Source organism: Miniopterus schreibersii, assembly GCF_964146895.1.
Source record: "Miniopterus schreibersii genome assembly, chromosome: 19".
NCBI classification, from domain to species: domain Eukaryota; kingdom Metazoa; phylum Chordata; class Mammalia; order Chiroptera; family Miniopteridae; genus Miniopterus; species Miniopterus schreibersii.
In genome coordinates this window covers 20,367,294-20,394,632 of record NC_138119.1, presented here as the reverse complement: position 1 = coordinate 20,394,632, position 27,339 = coordinate 20,367,294, and the positions used below count along the sequence as shown (strand labels likewise).

At 37.7% G+C, this 27,339-nt stretch overlaps 1 protein-coding gene across 2 annotated transcripts in view; it reads left to right on the top strand.

Moving 5' to 3' along the window:
• Positions 1–3,307: 3,307 nt before the first annotated feature.
• ACBD6 (acyl-CoA binding domain containing 6) overlaps positions 3,308–27,339 on the top strand; it is a 110,864-nt gene continuing 86,832 nt past the window's right edge. The window contains exons 1-3 of one of the 2 annotated variants that reach the window (XM_081121191.1): positions 3,308–4,170; positions 10,634–10,698; positions 13,472–13,568. In XM_081121191.1, the coding sequence (XP_080977317.1) occupies positions 3,949–4,170; positions 10,634–10,698; positions 13,472–13,568 (384 nt within the window). In that variant the 5' untranslated portion in view covers positions 3,308–3,948. The remainder of the gene's footprint in view (positions 4,171–10,633; positions 10,699–13,471; positions 13,569–27,339) is intronic. The other variant, XM_081121192.1, reaches the window with a different exon arrangement.

Genomic DNA, 27,339 nt, shown 5'->3' with positions numbered 1-27,339 from the left:
CCTCCTGTAGGAGCCCCAGAGCGGGACCTGGCATCCAGCCTGCAACCGAGGTATGTGCCCCTGACCAGAATCAAACCCGAGACCCTTCAGTCTGTGGGCTGACACTGCAACCACTGAGTCAAACTGGCCAGGGCCAGTCCAGTTACTTTTGAATGAAAATATTTTTTCTGCTTGCCCAAACTTTGGTTTTGCCACTGAAAAAGGTCTGACTTTTGTTCATCCAGATCTCAGGTTAGTTCAGGATGTCATGTTGGAGTATTTCACAAAGCCATTCACAGCTTCTTCTCTTTGCACTTCTCTGTTAAAACACTAACAAAGAACTATAGCCTATCATGAACATAACCATTGGGAAATGCCAGCAAACATTGCTGAGTAGGAAGTAGTCTAATGTCCTAACATTCGGATCTCTCAGCAAAGTTGAACAGCACTACTCAGAATCACTTAAAGAAATCGCTAGTTTAAGGACTTATTTTGCCTCCAAAACTTATTTCTCAGAACATCACTCATAGAATTTGTATAAAGTATACTACACATATAATTTGGTTTTATTTGCAGGAATGACTCACTGTTAGCAGCAGATGGGGCCCTGAACATACACACAACCTAGCAGCCACTACAAGGGAGACTGGTGAAAACTTGCCTGATTTTCTCCTGCCTGCTCTTTTCCCTGGCTCGCTTTGGACTCCAAGGGTTAGCATTTCCTGCTATTGCTTTCAATTTGTTAGTGGATCCCTTTGAATTGTAACCCCTCAACGTTGATTGTTAAACTTTAATTCAAGCAGAATCGTAATACTTTCTCTAGTCTTCCTGATTTCTTGGGTGATTTTTCTTGAGATTCAGAAAAACATGTACAGTTCCCAAGAAATGCTTGAATGAGAACATTAATTGTAAAAGATCTGTTCCCTCAAAGTCACCAGATCCTGACAGTTTTGGAGTTTTAATTGAATCTTCAAGAAATCAAACGTTCTCAAGTGACAATGCCCTCCAGCTGGAGACTTCCAGGAAGCCACCGGTAGTAAACTGAGTTGTATTTTTTACTTGTTGCAGCGAGAAAGAACACACCCCATGGGGAACCACAGGCTATCTCAATAGGTGTTCAGAAAGAAGCTATTATAGGATTTGGACTTTGGTTGGTGACTTGAGGGAGAGGCCAAAGAAGGGATTTGCTCTTGACTGGATGCTGTCAGAAAGCTGGGGCAACCCTATGATTGGGCATCTTAATAAATCTTATCTGTAGGGAGAGAAGACTAAGAAGAGAATAAAGCTGTAATAGTAAAGGAGTATTAATCACTCATATTGGCCAAGAAAATGGTTGTTTGGTATTTTATGGTTGGCAGAGTGATTTTGTTTTTGCCTGTGCTTAGGCAAACTTATGGAGTGCTTTGCTTTGTCTTATCTTATCATGTTTTCAGAATGCCCTTGTTTGAACTTGGTATTTCATGAGATTATTTCTATCTAATAGGATAACACGGCTTAGCTGTGAATGCCAGGGCAGCTCCTGAATCTCAGAAGCTTCTCTTATTAGCTTCTCTTATTAGCCTTGCTTCCCTACTTATTAGTTGTGCAGCCTTGGGCAAGTAACTTAACCATTTTGTGCTGATTTCCTATATCTAAGTGGAAATGACTCTACCTACCTAAAGTAATAAGAATTAAGTCCCCTGAACAGCAGGGGATTCAATAAGTAATCACTTTTGAATTGCAAGAATTTGTTCATCAGTCATTCCTAGACTGGATTGTGAGTACCTTGAGGGCAGGGACTAAGAGTGGCACACCTGAATACTGTTAAAATCAACCTCAAATGGAGACCAGACTTGAAAATTCCCTGAGCAGGCAAAACCAATTTAGTCATTCTAGAAAAGCTAATTTAGCTTCTTTTGCAAGGCAAATAAGGCTAACTTGACCTGGGTCACTTTTAGTTTATGCTTCTGAAAATTATAAGCAAAACTCAAATTGTTCCCCAAAATTGATATGAAGTAGCCACTAACCAATTCTCTTTCATTCAAGAAAGTTCTAATATTATGACCAATCACTGTGATTAGACAGTCGCTGCCTCCACACTATATAAGCTGCTTTATAACAATGTACCTCTGAGTCTCATTATGTGTTCGAGGGCTCTAGGTTTGCAAACTGTCTTTTTGGTGTGTGCATAATAAACTTTTACTAAATTATTGCTTAAGTGATTTGTTGGTTTTACTTTTTTTTTAATGAACTTTGACAATACCCGAGCGATATTTGTTGAATCCTGATCCAATCTTTCTCATCTTCCTGCCTTTTCTCATTGTGCTCTCACCCTGTCCGCCCTTCTCCCCTGCCCAACTGTCTAAAGCCTAACCTCAGAGGGTCAAAAACCGTTCTTTAGAACGCTTTCTTTGAACCATTCTGATGATGCCTTTATAGTGTTTTGAGTACTAAAGGAATATGTTTGTTGGTTTAAAAAAAACAAAAAAAAACCCACTTAGGACATAATAACTACTCAGCAATGTTAACTATTATAATCATGTTATAGCTTTTGTATTTTTGTAAGTTCCTTTAGGACAGAACTAGAGCTTACTTTTTGGTTTCACTTTACGGTGTGTGCAAAACACAGTGGCAAAGTGCTGAGGGCCAGGGACTGGGGCACCCATAAAGCCCTGAGAGTTGGGGGGTTCCGCAAAGCAAGACAGAGGGGAGTGCGCTCCACCAACCACACAGTTGGGGCCTGGGCCACAAAGGCCCCAGCTCCCAATTTTTCATTCCTTACTCAAGTTAGAGCCTGTGGGCTGAGCATAAATGAAACCAGGAGCCTTTGGCTAGAAAGGAAAGATTTACTCAAGAGTCCCAAGGTTTCAACCAGGAATACAACTGGGCAGACGGAAAAAGCAAAGCCGAGGGTTTGATAGTAAAAAGTACATTCTGGAGGGGAATCAGTCCTGCATTCTTAGCCTCTGGGTTGGTTCTAGATGGTGATCCTCTAAATGACTGGTGGTCTGAGTAAGTGAACATTCTTTTGTTTGCTCTTCAGGGGATTTTCACAGGTATATCTGAAAATATCCAGACATTTTCGCAGGACTCTAAGGTTCAAAAGTTTCAGTTTGCAGGCTAGTTAAAAACAATAGAATCATTTCCTCATAACTCAGCCTACTTGATTTTACTTGACTTTAATTTAGCAGCTTCCCTACAGTGACCCCATTTTATTTCTTCTAGCCAAACTCTCCAACAACAGATGCAGGGACCCCAGGCCTCCTTGGGAGACGCCAAAGGCACAAAACCGGGGAAGCGAGCGCGCAAGCGGAACCTTAGTCGTCACCTCTATGTTTCCCGCGACCCCACTCCCATGGCTACACGACCCAATCGAAGGCCTCCTCCCCCTGCTCCCGGCGGCCTATTCTGAGGACGGTTCCGGAGTTGGCGACTACAAACTTCAGCTAAACCATTAAGCGACACCCCAACGACTGAAGGCAAACTCTCCAAGCAGGCTCCCCGCGGTACGGTGCCGCGCATTCCACTTCCGAGACGGCGCCCAACTGGGGGCCGCGCACGTTGCCCCAGCTGCGTAGAGCGTCGCCGCGCGCGCCCGTGCGCGTGCTCAGGCGCGCACGCCGCCGGGGCTCACGTCGCCCCGCCCCTGCCGCACGCCGCCCCCTCTCCGGGGATCAGTTGGCTCGGCTGCTCCCCGGCCCCCGCGCCTCTGGAGGGGCCCCGGCCACCCGGAGCCCACAGTTCGTACCTGGAAGCGGCAGGAGACCAGGTCCCACGGCGGGGCTGCCGAGGGAAGCGGAACCTGCCCTCCTCGCCCCGGGAGAGAAGGGGAAGGAGGCAGAGTCAGGGGAGGGAGCGCGGAGTCAGTGAGCTCGGGTCCGACTCCCTCGCGGGCTCCGGAACCGGACGGGTCCGCCAGGCCCCCGAGCCGCCGTTACCCGCGACCTGAAGACAGAGCGGACCAGAGAGGCTCGCACTGGGCAAGGGCACATGGCTTCGCGACTCATGTCCGCGGGGACCACCACGGGCGACAGCGGCGGAGAGCTGAGCTCGGGGGACGACTCGGGCGACGCGGAGTGCCCGCGGAGCCCCGAGCCCGCGGCGTCCCGGAGCCTGGCGGAGCTGTTTGAGAAGGCGGCGGCGCACCTCCAGGGCTTGATCCACGTGGCCAGCAGGGAGCAGCTCTTGTACCTGTACGCCAGGTACAAGCAGGTAAAGTCGCTGGGAAGGGGTGGATGCGCGGGGGAGAGAGGCCTTCTCTTTGCAACAAAAACTAATAGTACATGTGCCCGGTAAATGGCTAGTGATGAAGCGTGTGGGTGTGGGTGTGTTTTGTTTGTTTTTCCAGTCATCCCTTAAAGATTAGCATCATTATGGACATGGAAAAGACCTGTCTGCTATCCTAGGAGTGATGTTGGACACTGGACACTGAATGGTAGTTTTTTCCTCTGTCTTCTCCGACTTGCTGCACTTAAGCTTTTACCAACTTTAGAACCGTTACAAAATGTGGGTGACAAGATAAGATTTGTCATTCACTCTTACCAAAGGGTCATACGGAAGTGACGTTAAAAAACAACAACACAACATTGTGAGATCCAAGAGAATATATGGTTGTAATAAAAAGGGTGATGCAATACGAAATAAAGTATTGTTACTTTAATGTGATTTTTTTTTTTTAAACCCTAATGCCTTGGACATGTTTTGGCTGAATATGCTTCTGTCTGTTAGGTACAATTATAAAAATTTTAGAGCTCAAATACACCAGATGAGATAATGCCCTTCTTTTACAGAAACTGAAAGGGATTCCCAGAGAGAGTAGATAAGTTGCTTAGGATCATACAGATCAGTCAGTCTGAACTAGAACTAGCTTGTAGTTCCTGACTAAGGCTCTGAACTTTACTTGGAAATATGGAAATAAAAATAATAATAATGTCATATAAGACATATTTAATTTGCCATTCAAAGAGTCATTGGGTTAGGTACCAGAAGGAAAAATAATTGCTTTATCATAATAACAAATACTTGTTCAGCACCTTTTATGTGCAAAACACTTGGGTATTATGCCTACAGGGAGGGCGGAGAAGCAAGACCATCATGATACTTGCCTTCAAGGGACAAAGGTACTTGTGGAGTCCCGATTTAAACCCTGAAAACTTGCTGACAGGAATTAAAGAACAATTCAGGAAAACTCCAGCTCTTAGAACACTGGAAGCAACTTAGTGCTGGGTGATAGCCCATTTTATTTTATTAAGTTAAAAAAATTTTTTTCTTTTGATTCTTGGTATCTATTTTACCCTGTATTATTATTATTATTGTTATTTCCTCCTTTCTCCTTCCTCCTTCTGCGGTCCCTCTGTATTCTTTAACTGCGTATGCTGAATAGAGATGAACCTTTTTTTTTGAAGGTTGATAAATATCTGTTAAATTGGTCTGAGAGAGAGAGTTGTAGATACAAATGATATAAATCATAGTATTGAATGAAAGTTGCCCCTGAATTGGCCTTGGAATTTGCTTTCTTGCAAAAGTTCTAGATGTCTGTTTTTCGTTTGGTCACTTACCCTGTCCCAGTAACATTAAAATGAGACTTTCAGTTATTTATGAAGAATTTATTATGCATTGTGCTAGGACCTGTGACATGTCCGACTGATGATTCTCTGGACAGTGTAAGACTAATTTTCTCCAAATTCCCTAAAGAGCATTGTTTCTAGGACATACATTTATTATTGATATTTGTGCCATCATTAGTAAAGATCTGATTTCTAAGTCATCAGTGAACTACAGTCACCTGTCAACCACTCTGTCTCAAGTGTACTCCATCCAGATAATCTAGAAGAGGTATATCCCTCACCCTTTCAAGAACTTGATGGTAGGGTGTCTAGAGATATTCTGTATCTGGAAAATAAAATTATTCATTATAAGTTGAATGTCCAGTATAATTCCTGCATGGTAGATCCAAATTTTTTGAAAAATAATTACATTCTGTATTCAGAATAACACCCTATTTTGTTGGCTGAAGAAGGTAAGGTTGTTAGCAGGCAGGTGCTAAAAATAAGCTAAGATATGAACCTTTTTTCTCAGGCAGAGCTCTAAGCTTACCTAATATCTCTTTTAGTTTCAGCTCAGCTATGGCTTCAAAACCATCTTTTAGTGAAATTTCAAAAAGATCACACCAGGTAACAGGGTGTTTTGGTTCTCTGCACTAGCCTATATTTCTCCAAGCAAAGGATAACTAATTGACACCTGTGAAAACAACAGGACAATGAAAATTTCAAACTCCTTTGGGCTTCATTGTACGGGAGCCTCCAGCACTAGTACAGGTTAGACCTACTACTCACGTCCTCCTACTTCAGCCTGGGTACACTTGGTTCACTGGCATTCGCCATTGGCAATCTTTGTTGAAATACTCTGTTCTCAAGGGCACTAGATGTATCGTGTATATCAGAGAGAACAGAGTTTAGATGCTCTGTTAAAGTGGTACATTTTATAAATCTGCTTTATAGTTTATGATTCATTAATGATTTGGAAACTGTTACTCACGATGTCCTAAAATCCTATAGGATCCTATAGGTTTATTTTTCTCAGTCTTTTCTGGATCCAGTACTGAATTTGGGAATACAAAAGCTATGTGTCAGTTGGGATACAGGGTCAGCTGCTAGACTTTTATTTTCAGCTCACATAATGGTCTGGATGTAGGTGATCTAGGACTGGTAGAGTGGTTCTGCTTCATGAGATCATCCAGGGGCTTGGTCTTTTTCTATCTTATAGCTCGGCCATCCCCCAAGGCAGTATTTCTCAAATTATGGTCTACAGACCGCAGAGAATGCCTGAGATTTTCTCAGGGGATCTGTAAGATCAAACTATTTTCATAATAATACTAAGACACTATTTGCCTTTTTTCTCTGCTGTCATGGTGGATAAAACTGCTGATTCAGTAGCAAGAATCAAAGCACTGGCAATAAGTTGTACTAGTAGTCATATTTTTTTGCCACCGTGCCCTCAGAGTAAAAAAAAAAAAAAAGCCAGTTTCACTTAAAAATGTCTTTGTTGAAGCAGTAAAAATTATTGATTTTTATTAAATATGAACTCTTAAGTTCAAGGCTCTAATATTGTGTGTGATGAAATGGGGGGGTACGCACAAAGGACTTCTGCATACTAAATTATGTTTGCTATTTCGAGGAAAAGCACTTGTGTAATTTTTGAGTTGCAAGCTGAGCTATCCACTTTTTTATTAAACATTTTTACTTAATAAAACAACTCACATATAAACTGCTTGTTCAGATTTGAACATTTAGCAGAATGTTGCTTGAAAGTGAATGAAGTGAGTCTGTCGCTTTAAGGAAAACAACTGACAGTATTTGTTGCTAATGAGAACATTTGAGCCTTCAAGTGAAAATTAGGAATTTGGAAAATCTGCCACATGAGCTTGACAGCTTCCTAATACTTAAACACTTTTCTGATGAGATTAGTGGTGATTTAAATGATTGTGAACTTTTGTTAGTATTTAATGAAATGTGTCAACATTTGGAAAGTCTGCATAACTCAGTAACCACGTTTCCCAAATATTGCATGGAATAATGCTACAAGTTATATGTGGGTAAAAGAACCTTTCAAAGTGCATGTCAGAGCAATGGATTTTAATGTAACAGTATGAAAAATTCATCAATATGACTTCATATTCCAGATTGCAACTAACCTTAAAGAAACTGCCACTTACTGAGTTTTGGTGTGGTATAAAAGAAGAATATCCACAATTACCTGAAAATGCTGCTAAAATGCCTCTCTTTTTCTTTTCCTTTTCCTTTTCCTTTTTTTTTTTCTTTTCCTTTTTTTCTTTTTCTTTTTCTCTTTTGATCCTCACCCGAGGATATTTTTTCCATTGCTTTTTAGAGAGAGTGGAAAGGGGAGAGAGAGAGAGAGAAACCTCAACGTGAAAGACATGTGGGTTGGTTGCCTCCCACACGTGCCCTGGCCAGGGCTCGGGATCAAGCCTGCAACTGAGGTGTGTACCCTGGGACCCTTCATTCCCCCGGTTGATGCTCGATCCACTGAGCCAAACTGGCTAGGGCTAAAATGCCTTTCGTTTTGAATACCATATCTGTGTGAAGCTGAATTTTCTTCATATACTTCGACCAAAGCAACATATTATAGTAGATTGAATGCAGAAGTAGATTTTTGGTAATATGTTAAGGCAGAAGTTAAAGAGAGTTGCAAAATGTAAAACAATGTCACTTTTTTCACTAATTTTGTTTTGCTTTAGAGTATATGGTTATTTTTTTTAAAAAATATGTTTTTATTGATTTCAGAGAGAGGAAGGGGGGAAGAGAGAGAGAGAAACATCAATGATAGAATCATCGATCGGCTGCCTCCTGCACGCCCCCTACTGGAGATTGAGCCTCCAATCCGGGCATGTGCCCTGACCTGCAATGAACAGTGACCTCCAGGTTCACGGGTCAGTGCTCAGTCACTGAGCCACACTGGCTAGGCTGTATGGTTATTTTTTATAAAAATTTATGTTAACATGTAATGAGTTTATTATTTTTAAATGAATTAATACATACTTTTAAAATGTCTTTTAGTTTCTAATATGGTAAATATCAATAGATATTTACCCACATAAACAAAAACTCTTTGGGGGTCCTCAGTTTCTAAGAGTGTAAAGGGATCATGAGACCAGAAGTTTGAGAATTGCTGTCCTAAGATCCTTTGTCCATGGCCAGAGATAGCTCACCATCAGCACATGCATGATTTAGCCAGGGCACAGGGAAAAGGAAGGACAAGCCTCCCTTTCTTTTTAAGAAAGATATTTATATCACTTTTACAAACATTCAGTCGCATGTGCCTGGGCAGAAGTTGCATGGCTACATGTAATGTTTAGCTGGATGACTGTGTGTCTGGCTCAGACTTCTATTACTGTAAGAGAAATGGAGAATTGATATTAGTATTTGTTTCTGCCACTGGCTGGTGTCTGGTTAAAAAACAAAAATAGTAATAAGAGCTATTTTTATAATGTCTAATAGTTAATCTCATTTCATGTTTCTATCAGTCTAGTAATTCAGGTGATTTTAGAGATACTGGAACTGAAGCCTAGATTCTGTGTAACATGTAAAATTGAATGGTATAGTAAAGGAATATTGGGCTTTGGAGTCAAACAGTCCTGGATTCAAATCTTGCCTACTGATTAGGATTTACTAACATGTGGACTGTGACAGCCCTTCTCAGCTGCTCTGTACTCATTTATAAAAGGAGTTTGTAGTGGCAAAGGTAACGAGGTTGTTGTGTGGCTCGTTTGACATAACATAGGTGGAGCTTTTGTGCAACAAATGCAGCTGCTGCTCTCTCACCTCCCCTGTGTCCCCTTATAACAGGGCTGCTCCTGTGTAAGTGTACGTTCTAGTAACAACCAGATTAACTGTGAGGAATTGCTAAGCAAATGATAGGGATAAGAATTGTTATGATTTCAGAGATAGGTGAGATCATTGTGGACTGAAAGAGTTCTTAGAATCTGAACCTTGAATGGGAGGTGTAGCATTTTGGAAAGCTCAGGGAAGAAGAGAGGGCATTTCTGGTGAGGGGAATTACATTGAGCAAAACTCAGAATAAAAATCCCAAAGGCAGTGAGTAGAGCAGTCTGGTTAGGAAGTAGACCATCATTTTGATTTTAGCAAAATTCAAGTGAAGGAGAGTAATAGGAGTTGTGGGAAGGTCCCTGATAAGTGGGTTGGGGTATTTAGCATTAGGGAAAGTAGGTGTTTTGTTGAACACATGCTTAATACATTCATTCTGTAGTCAAACATTAACTTAGGCACTGTATTAGGTGCAGTGATTAAGAACAGTTTCTTACAGACTGTATTCTAATGGAAAGATGAGACTTTACACAAAATTTCCTAACACAGTAAAAGTGAAAAGTGCTGTCATGGATTGTATTATACAGAGTAAGGGCTATGGGAGTTCATCAGAAAGGGAGATCACTTCTGGCAGTGGGAACTGGGCTGCACAGTGAGTTCTGCACTTGTGTGAATTTCATTTATGCTTATTTGCAGTGAAGGTATTTACTTCATAGTTTCACTGGATTAAATATCAGTATTGACCACAAACAGAAAAGGTTACCGTGGAATGGATAGAATTTATATTGTTGTTGAGAAACACTTGAAATTTTTTGCACAGCTTCCAATGTAAATTTATATTGATTAGTTTCATAATAGGGCACTTTAAAAATAGTGTGTTTTATCCTGGAATTTGGGAGAGATAAAATGCTATAGTGTTATGAGTATTTAGCATAAACAGTATTATGAATTGTGATGAACTGTACTTTAAAGTTTGTTTATTGCATGTTTTAAATTGTTCTATATTATAAATAGTTATTAGGATTGCATAATCTATATTTATAATTTGTCATATATATAATTTGTCTATTAAGAATGCAACTGTTTGTCACCCATATTTTTTAAATGTATTATAGTATTAGATAAGTTGTTATATGCAGTAAGCAAAACCAACCTGCATTTAAAGTTTGGTTCTTTTTGTTTGCTTTTGCAAAAACTGTTAAATTTTGTTATTCTATAGAGAATATTTTCTAGCCTGTAGTTACTAAGTACACTTAGTAAATTTGAAAATAAAAAGTTTCTCTGGCATTTCTTTGAAAAATAAGTTCTTGATTCCCCCCCCCTTCATTTAGGTCAAAGTTGGAAATTGCAATACTCCTAAACCAGGCTTCTTTGATTTTGAAGGAAAGCAAAAATGGTAAGAAATTATTGGACTCTGTTGGGGTTGTTGGAAATGGTTTAGGTGTTTAGGAATTAGGGGTGAGCAGATTAAAGAATTATTTTTATATTAATCTCCCTGCCGTAGACTGCTAAGGGCAAGCAGTTGGGAGAGAGATTAAAAGAATCGGATTTTACCTAAGTCTCCTTAAGGATTCTTGTTCTACTATGTTGGGATGTAAGTTGTTCACCACAGACATACATTCCTTACATAAGAGTAGCTTCTTAGAGAGTGACCGTGCGAGCTGTGGCTGGAGGTTGCCCTTTCCAATCGGACAGTCCCCACTTCTCCCTCTGGAGAAGAGCAGGCTGCATCCCCATTTCTTACCCTTCTCCCCTGCCCCTATTTTATCTCACCTCTAGTGCTCTTCTGTCCCTTGCCCCACCCACCACAGTAAAGAAGTTCTGACCATAACCTCTTGGGAAGAAGGAAAAAAGAAACCAGATGCTTACTTAGTTCACTTTCCTACATATGTAAAGGATTATACCCGTCCCAGTTTTTTTTACTTGTAATTCAAAGGTTTCCTCATATGGTAATATGAGGCCTTATTTCCTCTTGTCTAAAGGTAAAAAGAGGAATTGCACACAATAGGGAACCTTAGTTATACAGGGACTTTGAAGCATTAGCCCTGCAATTAAATGTATAAAGGTTAGGGTTTTTACAAAAATGACATATGGTTGTAGAGAGATGTGCTAAACATGAATTTTTTTTTTTTTTTTTTTTAAATATATCTTTATTGATTTCAGAGAGAGGAAAGGAGAGGGGGAGAGAGAGAGAGAGAGAGAAACATCAACGATGACAGAGTCATTTATCGGCTTCCTCCTGCACGCCCCCGACTGGGGATCGAGTGACCCGGGCATGTGCCCTGACCAGGAATCAAACCCTGATCGTCTGGATCCTAGGTCGACGCTCAACCTGAGCCATGCCCGATCAGGCTAACCATGAATTCTGATATTGCCTTCTAGAGCAGTGCTGCTCAAAATGTGGTCCCCTGGACAGGTTCCCTGTCTGGACTGTCTTGCCAGCCATGAGGAGAGGCCAAGCTTGAAGCTGAATGTAAATCAGTTACGGCATCAAGCATGCTGCTTAGTTCTGCTGGCCTGTTTGTGTGTGTAGGACGTTCTCAGTGAAGGAAACAGTGCTTAGGTTTTCATTCTCGCCCAAGGTTTCTTTGTGGCTGATAATGAATAGTTCTGACTGCAATTTATTACTGTTGAACAATACCGATGTAACTCTTACTGTGAGTTTTTTAATTTATGAAAATTTATAACTGTGTCTTGTTTCCAACAGTTTTACAAAGTTTACATTTTACAACTGCTCTAAAAATAATTCAGGCAAGAATCTAAATTGGATGCTAAAACCAGGAGATGAAAAACTACTGGGGAGCAATATTTATTCATGCTCACCCACAATTTGCCTATTAGTTACAAAGAAGAAAGTGAGAGATACTGCTTTTACCAAGTCCTCAGTCCTATCATTGATGATGGGACAGTCTGATACCATGTGCCCTCTGACGGGATGGGATGCGTTGTAAAGGACTTTCCACCTATGTATTCCCCTTAACAAAATCTTTAACCTGATTCTAATCATGATTAGTCACTTTTGGCATGAACACTCTGTAGGTGAGGAGACAATCAGGCAAGTCCAAATTGAGGGATATTTTATAAAACAACTGGTTTGGAGTCTTAAAAATATCAGTGTCATAGAAGAGAAAAAAGGCTAAAGATACATGAAACTCAATGCTATGTGTGAATCTTGATTGGCTCCTGGTCTGGGAGAAGAAAGCTACAAAGGAAATTATTGGCAGATCAGGGAAATCTGATTATATTGATGTTAAATTTCCTCAGTTTGATATAGGCTGATATATATATAGGAAGTGTTAGGATATATACAAGGAACTCAAGAGATTAAGTAAAAATAAATTTAGAAACCTCGGAAAGGTGTTATTCATCATAGGAGCAGGAACGTGGTTAAGAAACTGTGGGATTGAGTTCTGGGTCACAGTGGATCAGTGGGTCTACTTCCAGGTTGGAAGTAAAATTGGCAGGGAAAAACCAAGAAGGAGTCTGTCCTGGCAGCTTGCAGGAAAGTCTAAAATACTGCTCTTGGTATTTATACTGCAGGAAGTCCCTACCTTCTTACCCATTTGTATATTCTTACCTCTGTCCTCACCAGCCCTCACTTTTGAAGTCCCAGCCCTAGGCTTCAGGATCCACTGCTAGCAGCTTATAGATCAGATAACAGCAGAAGAGGGAGGTGTATTTCTCACATCTTAAATAAGTTTGAGGCATTTTTCCAGGGAATGTTGTTTTGTGTGATGATTAGTTTCCATATTACTGAAATGCCATAAGCACAGTTAAGTCCTAAGATGGAAACTACTTTTATTGGTCTGTAGGTAAGACATTTTCAACAGGGTTGGAAGTTGGTTTGGAGGAATTATAAAATCTTAGATATTACAATGGTTTGTGGTCTTCCAAAATTCAACAGATACACAGTATATCTGGATTATTAAAATTTCATGGGAGAGGGCAATTAGGAAAAAATGTCTAAAAGGCTCCTTAGGTGGGGTGAGATCTGTATTATTTAAGACCAATGTAAATGCAAAAAGAGAGGGCTGCTTATCTATGGCTTATTATATCCATATCCTCAGACCTGTAAAATGTGTATGTCAATTTCTTTAATAAAAAGAAACATGCTGTTTCTGTTACTTATGTAGTTAATGATGAGTCATTTTGGATATTCTGTACTATAGGGAAGCATGGAAAGCACTTGGTGATTCCAGCCCGAGCCAAGCAATGCAGGAATATATCGCAGCAGTTAAAAAATTAGATCCAGGTTGGAATCCTCAGGTAAGACTTAATGATTATAAATAATGCTTTCCAAAGACATATATTTCTCTCAAATAAAATGTTTAAATCTAAACTTAGGCTTAAGTAACATTATTTTCTCAAAAGATTGTAAATTTATTGCCATATTTACCTAAAAATACTGTTGCTTAAACATTAACATAACCAGCTACTGATACTGAGAACATCTCTGAATTATAGAGACTTTTTAAAAAGCATAACAGTAAATTTCAACCATGTAAAAACTATTTCAGAATTTTAAAGGGTGTAACATTAGATCATCACTATTATCTTAAATGGTAGGTATATCTTGGGCTTTTTATTTGTTTATTTTTATGAGCCCCGTCTGTGCAAGTACAAAATGATTATTGATAGAAATAAAATATGAGTAACACATGCTTCTGCCTTTATGTGGTTTAAAGTATATTAGAGAAGATGAAACATACCAAAATATGGTAAATCATATAAAACAATAACACCCAAGTGCTAGGGAATCCAGTGGAAGCAGAGATGACTTTGGACTTTGGGGCACTGGATGTTGTTCACTTAAATGTACTCTCTTTTTCTAGTATACTTAGTGGAGAACATCTATAAAGAATTTAATAAAGGTGGAATTACTACTTTATTTTAAAAAGAATTTTTAAAGCCATGGTTGACAGGTGTTTCAGTGGGATAAAGCTGGTACCATGTCAGAAATACAAACTGAATGTATTTCTTTTCAATAGAAATATTTAGGCCAAACTTTTTAGCAGTAAATGAATTCAGCAATTTTCAATGTTTTGATAATAATTAAGCTATTTCATGGGCACATATTAATTACCAGTATGAAGGAATTTTGTTCCATCAATCATGGAATCTTAAAATGTCAGAGTTGTGAGGAACTTTAAAGATGATGTATTATAACAATAACAGTATATTGTAACTCTGAGTACAAAGGGGGATAGATACATTTGATAATATGATTTGGGTGCCATTGAAACATTTCCTGATGTTTTCGATATACATGAGTATTCATTCTCAGAAATGCACTGTTTTATTAGTATCTTTTACAAAACATCAAGTTTGCATGCAAATATATATCATAAAGGCCCTAAGAACTTAAAACCTGAAATTCAGTGGTCAGAACAGGTGCTCCTCTGAGCTGAACTCAGCCTGAACACATATGGCACAGTGTTTTAAACAAAACAGAACTTGAATTTGAATGTCTTTAGATGGACTCGTTAGGTCCTGCCACTGTGGTCGCAGTTCTTCCTACTTGATTTATGCTTATGACTATTTCCAGTGCCTGGCCTGTGTAGGCATTTGAGTTTATAACTCCTGGTAAATGACAGCATTTATGATTTCTTACCTTCATTACCTTAATTACTAAATAAAATTCTGTTAACTCTGACTCTTACAAATGCTTGTAGAGTCCATGTGATTAGGTAGTTCTTCCTTATGGAAATCCAGACAGGCATTAAGGATGCTTTTTAAAAATATCTGAATCTCACCTATTGAACATAAACTTGATTTGTAAACCAAGCAGAATCAAAGGTACTTTCATATAAAGGTCATTCTTTAATACATTGTTCTAAATATATTTGACATCATAATCTAGTTGTAAAGGGGAGTTTTGTTTCATTTACATTTAAGTTTTTAGTTTAAGCACTCTGAGCTGGTCCCCTTTGACTCAGCCTTTTCTCCTTGTTTTTTACTGTTATGGGGCAGAGCATGACCTCAATCTTAAGCAATTTGATGCTCAGTTCACGATCTTTTAGGTTAAAGACTCATTTTCGTTTGATATTTGTTTCTAAAAACAATGAAATAACTCTCATGTTAAATGTGCTGAGCTCTTTACACATGTATTCACCTTTGAAATCTTTGCAAGAATCTTAAGAATTAGAAACTTATTGTCTGCATTTTAAAAATGAGGAAATTTAGGTACAGAGAGATTTAGTACCTTGCCTAAGATTAGGCAGCTAATAAATGATGGTGCCATAATTTGGGTCTATTGTAATATGAGTGTAGAGCCCCACTCTTAACCACTCTGCTCCCTCTTCTATAGCATACCATGTGTATATATATAATTTTATTATATAATGGCAGAATTTACTTTTTTCTCATTTTTGAATAATATTCTATTATATATATAAACTACATTTTATTTATCTTTTCATTTATAGATGGGCACTTAAATTGTTTTCATATCTTGGCTATTGCAAACCATGCTGCAGTGAACATGGGAGTGCAGATATCTCTTTGAGATCCTGATTGCATTTCCTTTAGATATATTCCCAGAAGGGGGGTTGCTGAATCATATGGGAGCTATGTTTTGAATTTTTTGAGGAACCTCCATACTATTTCCTGTCACGGTTATACCAATTTACATCCCACCAACAGTGTGCAACAAACAGTTCTCTTTTCTCAAAATCAGGAATGTTAACATTAATTAAATATTATTGGCAAACCCATAGTTCATATTCAAATTTATCATTTATCTAAAAAATGTCCTTTGTAGCTATTTTTTAAAATTCTGATTCATCATCCAATCTAGGATCATGCATTTCATTTAATGGTCCTGTCTCTTTAATCTTCTTTAATCTAAAACAGTTTTTCAACTTTTCTTTTTCTTTCTTGATCATGATGTTTTTGAAGATATAGGCCAGTGGTTTTGTAGAATATCCCTTATATTGAGTTTGTCTGATGTTTCTTCATAATTAGAGTCAGATCATACATTTTTAGGGGGAATACCACAGAATCGTGTCCCTCTCAGTACATTACACCAGAGTGATGTCTTTTTGTCTCAGTGTTGGTTATGTTAACTTTGATCACTTGCCTAAGGTGATGTCTGCCAGATTTCTCTAATGTCAAGTCCCTATTTTCCCTTTGTAATTAGTGAGTAATTTGTGGGGAGATACTTTGAGACTATGTAAGTATCCTTTTCCTAATCAGATTTCACCCACTAGTTTTAATATCCATTAATGATTTTCTAACTCCATCATTTCGTCTACATTTATTATTTGCCATTCCACTGTAAGGATGGGCTTTCCCTTCTTCATTTATTTATTTATTCATTGTCAAGAACAGTGAAAGGTCTAAGATTGTACCCTACTTGCAAGCTAATAAGTTAGCCTGTTACTGTTTCTTAAATGCTGGCAGAAGTACAAGATTCCTGGGTCTGAGCCAAAGGACTTTTATTATTCATGGCATGGCAAACTGCATGAGCTTCATTAGATTTGCATCGGTTTCTCCAGTCCCCCAATTCCCCCGGGGATGCTGCAGGTGGGCCTGGATAGATTCCTGCATATGCAGTGAGTTGTGCACTAGGGAAGGAGCACTGAGCTTTGGGAATTCACCACTTTTATAGCAGATGGAAGCAAGCCTGCTCTTTGTCAGGGGTTGGGAAGACATTACCTCATTCCTGAAAGTGGCTCACTGCACACAGCCCTGAGAGATGGCTCAGGTAAAGAGTGGTCAGAGCCTGGCATACTGAACAAGAGTGTGTGGGGACACTCAGGGTCCATGGTTCATTGCCTCTCCCAACATTCATGTAGTATTTATATCAGTACGTATTCATGGATTTTTTTTTTTAGTAGTGAGCTATTACTTATTACCACCATTATTTATTTGGCCACTGAGAGCTCCTCCAAGATGGCTTCTGTGTCCTTTTGACATATCCCCATTGTTCTTTGAGCATTTTCTTTCTGGCACAAGATGTTTCAGAATGTATTAGTTTCCTACAGTTGCCATAGCAAAGAATTATAAACTGGTACTTCGTAGTTTAAAACAACAGAAAAGTATTCTCACAGTTCTGGAGGCTAGAGGCCTGAAGTCTAGCAGAGCTATACTCTCTTTGAAGGTTCTAGGGAAGAGTCCTTCCTTACCTTGGCCAGCTCCTGGCGACCTCAGGTATTCCTTAGCTTGTGGCAGCATAACTCCAGTCTCTGTCTCCGTCCTCATATGGCCTTCTTCCCTGTGTCTCTGTATCTTAATCTCCCTTTTTCTCATATAGATGACACCAGCCCTTGGATTTAGGGCTTCCCTTAAACCTCATCTTAACTTTTCCCCCTTCAGCTTTATTGAGATATAATTAATTGACATACAACATTATATAAGTTTAAGGTGCACAAGGGGCTGATATGTTTTGATCTACTTATATGAAATGATTACTACCATCGCTAATACCTCCATTACACCACATAAATACTGTTTTCCTTTTTTGTGTTGGGAACATTTAAGATCTACTCTCTTAGCAACTGCCAAGTATATAGTACAGGGTTATTAACTATAATCATCATGTGTGTGCACATTAGATCCCCAGAACTTTTGTGACTGGAAGTTTGTGACCTTTGACCAAGGTTTTCCCCTCTTCCTCCCCCCCCAACCCCCGGTAGACATCACTCTTCTCCTTGTTTCTATTAGTTTGACTTTTCTAAATTCCACATATAAGTGATATACAAGTATTTGTCTTTCTCTGTCTGACTTATTTCACTTAACATTAATGCCTTCAAGGTCCAGTCATGATGTTGTAAATGGCAGAATTTCCTTCTTTCTCACGGCTGAATAATATTCCATTGTGTGTGTGTGTGTGTGTGTGTGTGTGTGTGTGTGTGTGTGTGTGTGTGTGTTACACGTACACACACACGTACATACATACATACCATGTCTTCTTTATGCATTCATCTGTTGACGGACACTTAGGTTGTTTTCATATCTTGGTTATTGTGAATAATGCTGCAACGAACATGGAGATGCAGATATCTCTTCAAGATTCTATTTTCATTTCCTTTGCATATATACCCAGAAGTGGGATTGCTGGATCATATGAGAATACTAGTTTTAGTTTTTGAGGAAACACTTATTTGTAAAGATATATGTACCCCTTTTTCATGTGCATAGTATGATGAGTACTGTTTCTTTTGAGTACTAACAGCAGAGTAATTTGAGTTTATTTGGTATCTGTTGGTCCTACACATTAGGAAAAAAAAATTCTTAAGGCAAATAAATAATCTCAGTAAACCTCACTTTTAAAAGACTAATACCATGTATTTTGCATATATAAATTTTGTCCTAATCTGTAATAGATTACTGTTTCATGTTGAACCAGATATAAAAATGAGGCCTTTGTCCTTTTTTGGGGTATTTGTTAAGGCATTATTGATTTTATTCATTCAGTCTACTCATTAATTGTACAATTACAAGTTACAGCTCTAGGGGCTAGGGATACAGCAGTGAACAAAAGGGAACCATCCCTGCTCTTAAGGAGCTTATAGTCTGGCAGGCATGAGCAATTAAATAAGTAAGTGCTGTAGAGTATTAGAAGGTGATTAATGCTATGGAAATAAAGCAGAGGAGAAGGTTAGGGTGTACAAGAGGTGTGGTTACAATTTTAAATAAAATGATCAAGGAAGGCTCATTGAAAAGACGACATTGAGCATAGGTTTGAGGGAGTGAAAAAGTGAGCTGTACAGTTATCTGGGGAAGAGCATTGCATATAGAGAGAAGAACAGCCAGTGCAAGCCACTAAGGCAAGCTCATGCCTGGTGTGCCCTGGAAACTGCAAGGAGGACTGAATGGTATATGGTAATGGGGGCAGAGGGACAGAGAAATGGGAAATGAGGTAGAGTGGGGCACATGGAATAGTCTATTATAGGGATTATGCCTTTTACTCTGAATGACAAGGGAAATACTCTAATTGTAAAGTTATAAAAGATACAGGTATTCTTCTACATTGTCTAATAAATAATATTTTAACGAAAGTAGTATAGGCATATGGAAATAATGCAAAGAGAATGGAAGAGTGTAAAATGAAACGTGACAAAGTTTCTTGCCCCATACATTATTATATACTCATTCAATCCTAGTTCTAGAACTGCCTATCCACTTATGACTCTTTCTGCAATTCTGCATTGCTATTTCTGTAACACTAAAGTCTAAATTCCTTTTTTTTTAAAATCTTTATTTATTTTTTAAATATATCTTTATTGATTTCAGAGAGAGGAAGAGAGAGAGATAGAAACATCAATGATGAGAGAGTCATTGCTCAGCTGCCTCCTGCAGGCCCCCAACTTGGGATCGAGCCCGCAACCCGGGCATGTGCCCTGACCTGGAATCAAACCCTGATCGCCTGGATCCTAGGTTGATGCTCAACCGCTGAGCCATGCCCTGCCGGGCTAAGTTCTTTTAAAAAAATGCTTTTTGTAAATTGAACGCTTATTTGTCTGACATATAGATGAAGGTTAATCTGGATAGTTCCTGCATTTTTATTTCTGTTTGCCCTCTACCTCAGTGATTTTCAACTGGTGTCCCCCAGGAATTTTTTTTTTTTTAAATATATCTTTATTGATTTCAGAGAGAGAAAAGGAGAGGGAGAAAGAAATATCAATGATGAGAGGGTCATTGATCAGCTGCAGCCCGCAATCCGGGCATGTGCCCTGACCGGGAATTGAACCCTGACCGCCTGTATCCCAGGTCGACACTCAACCGCTGAGCCATGCCCGGCCGGGCCCCCAGGAATTTTTAAACAGGCACTATCTGACTGAAAAAAGTAGAACGCTGCTCTGCCTTCATTTCTACTCACACCTGGTAAAACCTCTTGTGACCACCAGAGGGAGTGAAGTTCATTATAAAAAAAGATAATGATTTTATTCTGAGGAATTTTAGGGCTTTCTGTGTTTCAGTAGTATTGTTAATACTTTGGTTCTCACTGACCATATAGTCTCTTGCCCTTTTTTTTTTTAAATCCCTTAGATCTTTAAAACTTTTATGTTTATTTGGGATCTTATTAGTCACTTTATTTCTCTTCACCTTACTTGTCTGATGACTCTTAGACTAGCATAATTGTATTATATTTGTGTATTGTCCATGAAGATAAATAGCATAGATGGGAGAACTCACACTCTATTCTCTTTTGTTCTAATAGCCAAATAAGTGGTTATCGAGCTATCCAGCCATGTAGCCTTTTGTAAAACTTGCTGTATTCATCTGCGGTTTTTATAGCGTTGTCAACTTATCTTTTACCTATAAATATTTATTGAACATCAGAGTAGATAAGTTAATGCATGTAGTATACTTACCTATAAATATAGCCATAACGTTTTAAATGTCTATTTAAAAAGTAATTAGATAGGTTTTTTGCCAAAAAATTTCTCATCATTCATACTTCATTTTTGTCTGCTATTAGGTGTTAGTATTGAATTGGGTTTCTTTTCTCTAGCTGCCTTATGCTAGAGAATTATTCTTTAAGCTGTAGTTTTTTATGTATTAAATCTCTCATCTCAGAAAGAACCTCATCTAACCTTTATACTTGCTAGTGCTATATGTAGCCTGTAGGCTCCTCAAAGCCTAAGACCATGTTGGATTCATCTTTGTGTCCTGGCCATACTGCCTACAAGGTTTAGCACAGGGCACAGGTGCCTATTAAATAATTCTGAGGTTATTCTAATGTCCTTCTCAAATAACACTAATCCCTTTACATTTTTCTTAGCACATATTTCTAACCCTCCTTGTTTCTTCAAGTTCCAGAGCATAACTTATGCTCAGTATTAGGGGGATTACTCTTTAATTCAGTGATCATTTATAGAGTATATGCAGGATGCTCTTAATTTCTCAAAAAAACCTCCCTGGAGCCCTAGCCAGTATGGCCCAGGGGTTAGAGTGTCTGCCCTCCCCCCCTTCCACTCTCTCTGAAAAGCAATGGAAAAGATATCCTTGGGTGAAGATTTAAAAAAAAAACCTCCCTGGAAGTAAGTAGAAAAATCAGCCTTTATAGTTAAGGACTGGCAGTGTTACTAAAGAGATTAAAATATACACATGTAGAGAAAGAGAATTTTGAATTAAGATTTGCATGTTCACCACTTTTAAGGTGATTGGAATATCATGAAGCAAAAGCCTGCATGATTAAATATTGTTTTACCAAGGATTTAGCCTGTGTTGATATTCTCCCTACCATTCTTAACAGTTTTAACTATAGCCTATGTTGATTCTAAATTTCCTTTTTAGCCCTGACCTTTTTCTGTGTGATGAGGGCTCAGGGTTTTTAGACCAGGGTGACAAAAAATATTTTTTAAAAAGTGAAATGCCTGCAGGGACTAGGCCATTGACATACGTGGGTGAAGTGGGCAGAAATTTGTACAGGGTCATGGCAGTTGTGGCTCACAGAGGAGTGCATGACCTATTTAAACATGGGAATTGGACCTTAGCTCCAGCTGGTTATTCCCAGTAGTGCCAGATTGGATATGAAATCTAGGTTTTTATGTGAAATCTCTTGGTTCTTAAATGAGACTTTGAAGAAAAAGTTAAACACAGCATGAGCCAAATCAAACATATCTACAGGCTACATGGCTACAGTCAACTTGAGGGGGCTCTGCCTTTTTGACTTCTGGTTTAACATGTCCAAATACTTCTGAGCCTGCCTGCCTGCCTTTTGTTTTGTTTTGTTTTGTTAATCTTCACCTGAGGATATTATTTCCATTGATTTTTAGAGAGAGTGGAAGGGAGGGAAGGAGAAAAAGAAAGAGACATCTGTGTTAGAGAGACACATCGATTGGTTGCCTTCCCCAGGAGCCCTGACGGGCTGGGGATCAAACCTGCAACACAAGTATGTGCCCTTGACTAGGAATCGAACTGGAGACCCGACGCTCTGACCATTGAGCAACACCAGCCAGGGCACTTCCTGAGCATTTTTACATTAGTATTACAGTGGGACTTCAAACTCAAGTTCAAGATAGAACTCATCAACTCTTTATTCCCTTCACCTGCCTTCAACTGTCGTCTTTTTTATTCCCTGTCTTATTTAATAGTATTGCCATATACCTAGTTAATTCAAGTGAGAAACTTAGGCGTAATCCCTGATCTTTCCTTACTGCTTCTTAGTGACCCATTTAGTTAGTTACTAAGTCTCTAGCTTTACCTTATAAATATTTTACATTCATCACTTTCTTTTCCTACTACTATTACCATCGTGCATCATCATCTCTTGGCCAGGCTGTTGCAGTACCTCCTACATGCTCTCCCTATTTTGCAGTGGCCACACTCAGCTCTGTCTTCCACATTGCTTCTAAATGGCTTATCTGAAATACGTATGGAGTCCTGGGTGAGCCAGAGGGAAGGAGATACTTTAGAAGATGTTGAATATTTGCAATTGGCATTTCTCCAGAATAAATCTGTTTTTAAAACATTTATGAAGCAGAATTTTGAGTCAAGAACAAGGCGGGAAAATCTAAAATTCCTAGTCTGGATTATATTGTTGAGATTTAGGTAAATTGAATTGTCTATAGAGGGCAGTGTTTCACAGTTTAAAGTTACTGTAATTTCCTGTGATGGTAAATATACTTATATTTTGTTTATTTTGTGTTTTTGTTTCCTTTATAGACACAAAACAGTAAGGTTAGAAATGAAAAACTTTAGCTGTATGTAATAAATCAAAAGATAATGTTTTAATAAAAGATAAAGATATAGCTTTAATAAAGAACATATTATCTTTCTATCCAAAAATGTTGTGGTCTTGGAATAATAATTGAGAACTAAAAATGAGAAAATATTTCGTTGTCCTGTTCAGGTCATATAAGTTAAGAGATGTAAGCAACATAAATTTCATTTGGTAATCTAAATTTATTAGAAAATTTAAAGAAAATTAGTATTTTGTGTAACTAAAATTTTCTCTTACAAAAGAATTCTTAAGCCTTTCTTATTTGTGCCTTAAAACAGGATATGTTTCTATGTAAGTAAAGCAATTACACATTTGAGTAGACTAATTGAATCGGGCTAGTAAAGTCATAAGCAGAAGAATAATCTAGGAATAGTTCCTTTAGGAGTGGGTTATTCAGATTTGTTTTAGTTAAGTATTTTGGGTCAAATTTATTAGCTTCTATATACAAGTAATTTCTGATACAGAAAAGCATGATGTATTATTAAGAACTTAAAGTGGTCTACCCTGCTGACTTCGTAAGGGCTGCACAGTATGGAAGTATAAGATTTTTAATGCTTGTGTGTATGTATGTATGTATGTATCTTTGCCAGTTTAATCCAACGGTCCCTATTTGTGGTTTAAAAATGTGTAGTGTTTTGGTTAGCTTCAGAGGAGAATTGACAAATAATATTTTCATCTGATATATTGTTGTATATCTTCACATTTCTCCCCGTGCATTTACTTGTCTTTTGTTATATTTGCCACTTGAAGAAAGGAAGCAGTATGTGTATATGCCTGTATGTGTGTGTAGGCAAAAACTTTGAGTGACAACTTCGTTCATTCTTCATTAAAAAAATAAGTTCGTGGCCCTGGCTTGTGTGGCTCAGTGATTAGAGCATCAGCCCACACACTGAAGGGTCAAGCAAAACTTGTGAATGCTTTTAGGACTCACGTTTTATCTTTAAATAACACCGTAGTTTTGCATCAAAGATCTCATAAAATTACTTTGTAATAAACTTTTAGTGTTTTCATTGATATTAGTGGGATTAGGTTGCCCTGGAACCAGATTCTGAAATATGATGGGTGTTAGTTTTGATGTTTAAAATGTCTGTTATTTTGTACAATAGTTGACTAAATCATTTTTATTACTATTTTAATCCTTATGTCCTTTCTACATGTCAATTTTTATAGTCCATGGAGCATTTCTCATGTATATGTTTTATTCTATGGAATTACTCTATATTTTTGTTCATTACTCAGCACTGTACTAGATTTCTGTACTTTCAAGTGCTATAGTCTTTGTTTTCTTTTCAGAGCTATTTGTGTTGTAAAACTAGGGGTGACTATGTTAATTTGTCCTTTGAGATTCACTTGAGCTAAGATTTATTGAGCCTTTCAGGTTGCATTACTTAGCATAAACTAATGCTCTAATCCCACTGAAATCTTATAATAATAATGATTAATTATATGTCATCTGAAATTTTTTAAGAATTTATGCACTTTGAATGTGATTTTCCCAGTAAACTCAAGATACCAAATCACTTCGTTTTTACTTCTTTTCCCTAGCATTTCTGCTGATCAATGTAAAATCATGAAATCATCCAGTTTAATTACTGTCATTGGGCTGTGGCTTAAAAAAACTGAATTAGAAGATTTTATGATTTTTTAAATAATTATTGGTGATGTAGACACATCTATACTTTTGTGTTTGTGGTATCTTCCAAGCAAATTTAAACTGGGAATGTGTCCCTTTAGACCAACAACTTAACCTCCTTTGGCTTTATCCAGAGTTTCCAGGAATACCTGATGGGGTGCTTCAGCTGAGTCTTCCCTAAGGCATGATGCTGTTTGTCATCTTCGGCTCCTCTGAGTCCATCTTTTCTGTCAGTAAGGTGTGCAGCATTCTTTCACAGTTTAGCTTTTTGCCAGGTGTCACCTAAGCAGGTAAATCTACTCTGAGTAATGAAGTAATGGAAGAGTTAACATAGTTGGTTCGTACATATGTTATGTTATAGCATGCGTTAAAGAAAGAGTTTGACACTTTACTGGGAATTCCCTTGGGTCAGTCCTTGCTCCATGTATCTATAAGTTCTTAAAGTTTCAGCACATCAGAAATATCATGAAAAGCGTAGCTTTAGTAATTAGAGATGTGAGCAGTTTTCTGTGTTTTCAAGTGTGCCTGTGTCTCTGTATGTGTGCATCTTTGAGAGGTTTTTAAGGAAACATGTTGTTATAAACCTCTACTGAGGCTAAAAACATGTATTTTTAGTAATTTGCTATACCAACTACACTTCGTTTTTTTTGTTTGATCATTTTTGTGCTTAAATGAAATCTGTAGTCTTTTTTACTACCTTATGCTTTTTGGAAAAGAGTGAAGTATCACTTAATCTTTTTTTCAAGCATACAGATTAACTTCCAATTATTTATATCATTTAGGATCAAGAAATATATAATTGCAAAGTGAACAAGGCAACAGTTCTTAAGTTGCAAGTTTCTATTAAGTTATTTTCAGAGGTTAATGCAAAATGCTCTGAAATTTTGGAAAACTTAGAATATCCTTCTATTCAAATAACACATTTTTAAAAGATGGGTTTATTTTAACAAAAAAATGGTTAAGTATTTTAACCTATACACAGTGGCATTTGGTTTCAATGCCATTTCAATCATGCACTTTAAAATTAAAAATCTATTCAATGTAACTTTACATATTCTTTTAAAATATTTTTTATAGTAAGCACAAGCAAAGTGTCCTTTTAATGCCTGGATATAGTAAGATGCTTTGGATATAGCATTTGTATGGAAATAGGAAAAGCTGTGTTGCTCTCTTTTCTAGGCCACTTTTTTTTTTTTTTAATTTCTGTGTACTGGAGTTCCTTGTCAGCTGTGGAAATATAGAATCATGGGAGGCTTGAGATTTTCTAGGTATTTGAAATGTAATATAACCCTAGTTTAAGTGTGTGCTGTTTTACAGATAGCCCTCATTTCGTGCAGAGTCCTGTATTTAAATAACTCATATCACTGCTATTCTAACTAGTGCTTTTGCAGTCAAACATCTGCAAGGTGATTGACTTTTTCCCCATAGCTCCATAATTTATAAGAAAACATAAAATGAAAAGACTAGACCAAGATGATTTTGGTGCATGGTTATAATCTTAATATCACTACAGACAATAAAGACTAAGTCTGTTCAGAATAGACTGGTTAACTGATCAACTTAAATTTCATATCATAACTCCTTTTCATTGTTTAGTTTGTGATTTTTGCATTTAATTTGTAGGTGTTGGGTGTCTTTGATTTTATGTCTTTTGAAAAATTTATGATCAGGCACTTTATTTATGACATTGTAGTCTCAGCTTAGGCAATTGATTGAAATACAATGTAGAGAAATTTAGTATGTATTTTTCTAAAAGCTTAAATTAGGAAAATGAACCAACAGTGCAAATGTGGAGTTGTTTTGGAGCAAAGTAAGAAGGCAATGGCAGATTAATTTCTTTATACTCTTTTGGTCTTTTATTATTAGAACCTTATTTACAATATTTGATATGATTTGCTTTTGGAAATTTGTAGTGTGTTGTCATATTTTAAAGTTGTGAAGGAAGAGTATAATTCATTGAGATTATATATGTAGAAAAGAGTTTGTAAACTGTAGAGTGTAATGCCAATATAAATTATTTTTATTATTATACCAACTATAATATTTAACAGGGGCAAGAATTTTATTAATATGCTACCAAAAAATTAATAGGATGAAATGTTAGTGTAGCTGGGGGAGTTAATGAGTAATAACATAGCAACACATGGTAGGCTATGTTGAATAAATGACTAGGTTGAAATTATAGAGAAATTATTCAGAGAGAAACGTTAATACATTTCCTTTTTGTGGCTGCAAACCCTGAATTATAAAGAACTGATTTAGTTAAGTCTAAGTCATATTCCTTTAATTTAGTGTTAGAAAATGCAGTTTTTCTTCATCTATATCGAATCTGTCAGCTGTATGAATTAGATTTTGTTAACCAAGTTGAAAATAAATATGTTCATTTTTTAAAATATTACAGAGGCTTGGGTTTGAAACACTTTCTGAATGCTACATTGTTTTCAGTCTCACTGTGGAGTAGTCCTCTTCTGGATGCAATGCAGTTTTATTCACATCACGCATGTGAAGTAAGACTGCCAGCTCTTTGACACAGTATACAGTTTGAGACCAAAAAATATTCGTAACTTTACAGTTTTACAGTCAAGGCTACTATATGTTTACTGGTCTTTCAGTATTTAGAGTATGGCAGAGATGAAAAGGAGAAAGAGGAGGGTGGTAGGTTGACCCTTGGATATAATTAAAAAATCAAATTAAAAAATCACAATTAGGGTAGTTGAAAGGAGAAAAGAGTG